This window comes from Artibeus jamaicensis, unplaced genomic scaffold, assembly GCF_021234435.1.
Source record: "Artibeus jamaicensis isolate MK-2021 breed Jamaican fruit bat unplaced genomic scaffold, CSHL_Jam_final contig_662, whole genome shotgun sequence".
Lineage (NCBI taxonomy): Eukaryota > Metazoa > Chordata > Mammalia > Chiroptera > Phyllostomidae > Artibeus > Artibeus jamaicensis.
The window spans coordinates 94,772-97,637 of record NW_026521917.1 but is presented as its reverse complement, the minus strand read 5'-3'; the positions used below and the strand labels follow the sequence as shown (position 1 = coordinate 97,637).

Sequence of the window (2,866 nt, the reverse complement as noted above, 5' to 3'; positions counted from 1 at the left end):
CATCTGTAGTTAGTGTGGCATCTTAGTTTTCTGAACCAATAGTTAACAGTAAAATACCAGAGTATGCAAAAGGACAGGTAATAAATTGATGGGAGGAGATTGTGTGTTATCTGACAAAATGGGAACTAACACTCCAGACCCCACCAACCTTGCTCATCTGCTCTTCTCCAACTCAGAACTCAGGAGAAAGGAGATTGACTTGAAGATGTACAGCCTAAGAGAAAGGAAGGGCTGTGTTTACCAAGAGGTCACCGAGCCCCAGGATGATGACTACCTTTGTAAGTGACCCTCACCAAGAAGCAAGTTATGATACAATAATTCCATCTAGTCCTTTGGTCCCCAAATCATTCCCTTCCTCTAGTGACCTGAAGTACAGGATTCAGTCTCAGTGGTGTCAGTTCTGGACTCTCTCTGAAGGTCTTTGTGTCCAGGAACAGGCGCTATACCTTCCCTAACCCCTGTCATTCTCGCCTCCAGATTGCAAGAAATGTCAGAACTTCATCAACAGCTGTGCTGTGCATGGACCCCCTACATTTATAAAGGACAGTGCAGTGGACAAGGGGCATCCCCACCGCTCAGCCCTCACCCTGCCCCCTGGGTTGCGAATCAGGCCATCCTGCATCCCTGAGGCTGGGCTTGGAGTGTGGAATGAGGCAGCTGATTTGCCAGTGGGTCTGCACTTTGGCCCTTATGCAGGACACATCACAGAAGATGAAGAGGCAGCCAAGAGCAGATACTCCTGGCTGGTGAGAACTATTTACCTCTTCCACTGTCCTCTGGCTTCCCACATTCCTTCTGAAATTTGGAGGGACCTCACCTCTTATGTGCTAGACATGGAGGAGACGATGTGGTTAGCTCTGTGTACTGACTGGACTTCACATGGACACAGAGCTCCTGTTTAAGGGTCAGAGTGTAAGTGGGAGCAAAGTAGTGCAGACACAAAGGAGTGGCTCCTCCCTTGTGGGGCTCCTGCTCTGATTGGACAGGTAGACTCAGATGTGTAAGTGATGAATAAGAAAAATATCACGTGGTCACAGCTGGCAGTTGAATCCCCATGCAGGCTGAATGAGCTTTGATGACTGTGGAGTAAAATAATTCTGACTATTACCTTCCCACCAAAAAAATAAAAGGTCTTTAACTTCTTTTCTGAAACACAGATCACCAAAGGGAGAAACTGCTATGAGTATGTGGATGGAAAGGACAGATCCTGGGCCAACTGGATGAGGTGAGGTCAACTGGTCTCTGGGTGTCAGAGGGGACACTGATCCACCAAAAGCCCATATATCTTTCCCACTCATCATGCCTCCCTCAGTGGTCTCCTTTAATCCTTTTTTCCCTTTTTTCCCCCCATACAGTGTTCTTTCATTTCAGGGGACATTTAGAAAAAAAGTGTGACATATGTCCTCAAAATATAAAGCTCCCAACTAGACACAACTTGGGCACTGGAAAGGTCCTTCAAGACCCTAGATTCACCAGGGACACTGGATTACACTCTGTTTTATCAAATGAACATTAATTAAGCACTTACTATATTCCAGTTATGGTGAAGGAATACGTTACTTCAAATTACACAACCCATGTCATTATGGAGGACCTCTCACAGACAGACATAAAAACAACTGCTCTCAGAAACTGTAATTTTCAAGAAGCACACAGTGTCAAGATAGCACAAAACAATGGTGGCCTAAACCTGTGAGGGCAGCAAATCATCCCATCCTCACTCCAAACCAGAGCTGGACTTGGAGACCTACAGAGGAACGGTCATGGTCCCCTTTCCTGAGAGGGGCTCTCTTTTATCAGGGATAACAGAATGTGAATCAACTACTATTGTTCTGTTTTATTTTATTAAGACAAAGAGACCTCCAATTTTCTACAGTAACCTCAGGCAAGTGAAGGGTACCCTACATAAAGTGTAGGGGGGTTGGAGAAAGGCCTCTCAAGAGAAAACAGATGTGGACTGAGTACTGAGTAATTAGTGAACTAATTTAGAAGCAGAGCCCAAGATCAAGCATCAGGTTCTGTGGTGTTAGACAACTTGATTTAGAGTTTGGAGAATCCAGATATCACTGGATATTATGGCCAATCAGGGTGCAGATTAAGTCTAGAACTGGGTTATAGAAAACGGTATTAGGCAAGATGAACACTGCAAGCAGGACTTGCAGGTAGGAATTCACATGACATGCTGACAGATGCTCTGACACTGAACAGAAGGTTCTCTGGGAGCATTAGGGGCAGTGGGCAACACCAGAGCCTGAGGGCCTTAAGAATCAGTGAGGAGCTGGGCATGGATATAACAGGTAGTGGGAATTCCTCACCATGGTTTTCTTTCCCTTCCTCTGCCTCAATCCCAGGTTTGTGAACTGTGCTCGGGATGATGAAGAGCAGAACCTGGTGGCCTTTCAATACTATGGGCAGATTTCCTACCGAACCTGTCAGGTCATCAGGCCAGGCTGTGAGCTGCTGGTCTGGTTCGGGGACGAGTATGGCCGGGAGCTGGGCAGCAAGTGGGGCAGGAAGTAGAAGAGAGAGCTCGCGGGTGGGAGAGGTGGGCACCACTGTTCTTCAAACCAGAAAGAAAAGAGAATTCTCCATAGAAATATTCGTGACCCAACTCTTAAGTGAAGTAAAATCCACTCTAAAGTCAGTCAAGTTTCATCTGAGATGCTTCAGAAATTCGCAATGCATTCATATGCCTTTGACTCTTAGGCAAAGTTTTTATATTTTTTACTTTTAAAATATTTCATGCCCAAAATATACAACTTATTTTAGTGCTAAAAGGCTGACAGACAAAAAACTTTTCAAGCACTAACCAGCTCTCTCACCAAGGCAGTTTTTCTAACATTTTTATAGCTGTTTCTTCTTAATT

At 45.2% G+C, this 2,866-nt stretch overlaps 1 protein-coding gene across 1 annotated transcript; it reads left to right on the top strand.

Moving 5' to 3' along the window:
* Positions 1-205: 205 nt before the first annotated feature.
* Positions 206-2,520, top strand: LOC119036499 (histone-lysine N-methyltransferase PRDM7-like). The gene is made up of 4 exons (XM_053670982.1): positions 206-278; positions 478-746; positions 1,158-1,225; positions 2,352-2,520. The coding sequence occupies exons 1-4, from the start codon at positions 206-208 to the stop codon at positions 2,518-2,520; spliced, it is 579 nt and encodes a 192-aa protein (XP_053526957.1).
* Positions 2,521-2,866: the final 346 nt, after the last annotated feature.

Coding starts and splice junctions, on each gene's coding strand:
- LOC119036499 (XM_053670982.1), top strand. CDS start 206: ATGTACAGCCTAAGAGAAAGGAAGGGCTGTGTTTACCAAGAGGTCACC. Junction 279..477: donor CCAGGATGATGACTACCTTT/GTAAGTGACCCT, acceptor TCTCGCCTCCAG/ATTGCAAGAAATGTCAGAAC. Junction 1,226..2,351: donor TCCTGGGCCAACTGGATGAG/GTGAGGTCAACT, acceptor CCTCAATCCCAG/GTTTGTGAACTGTGCTCGGG.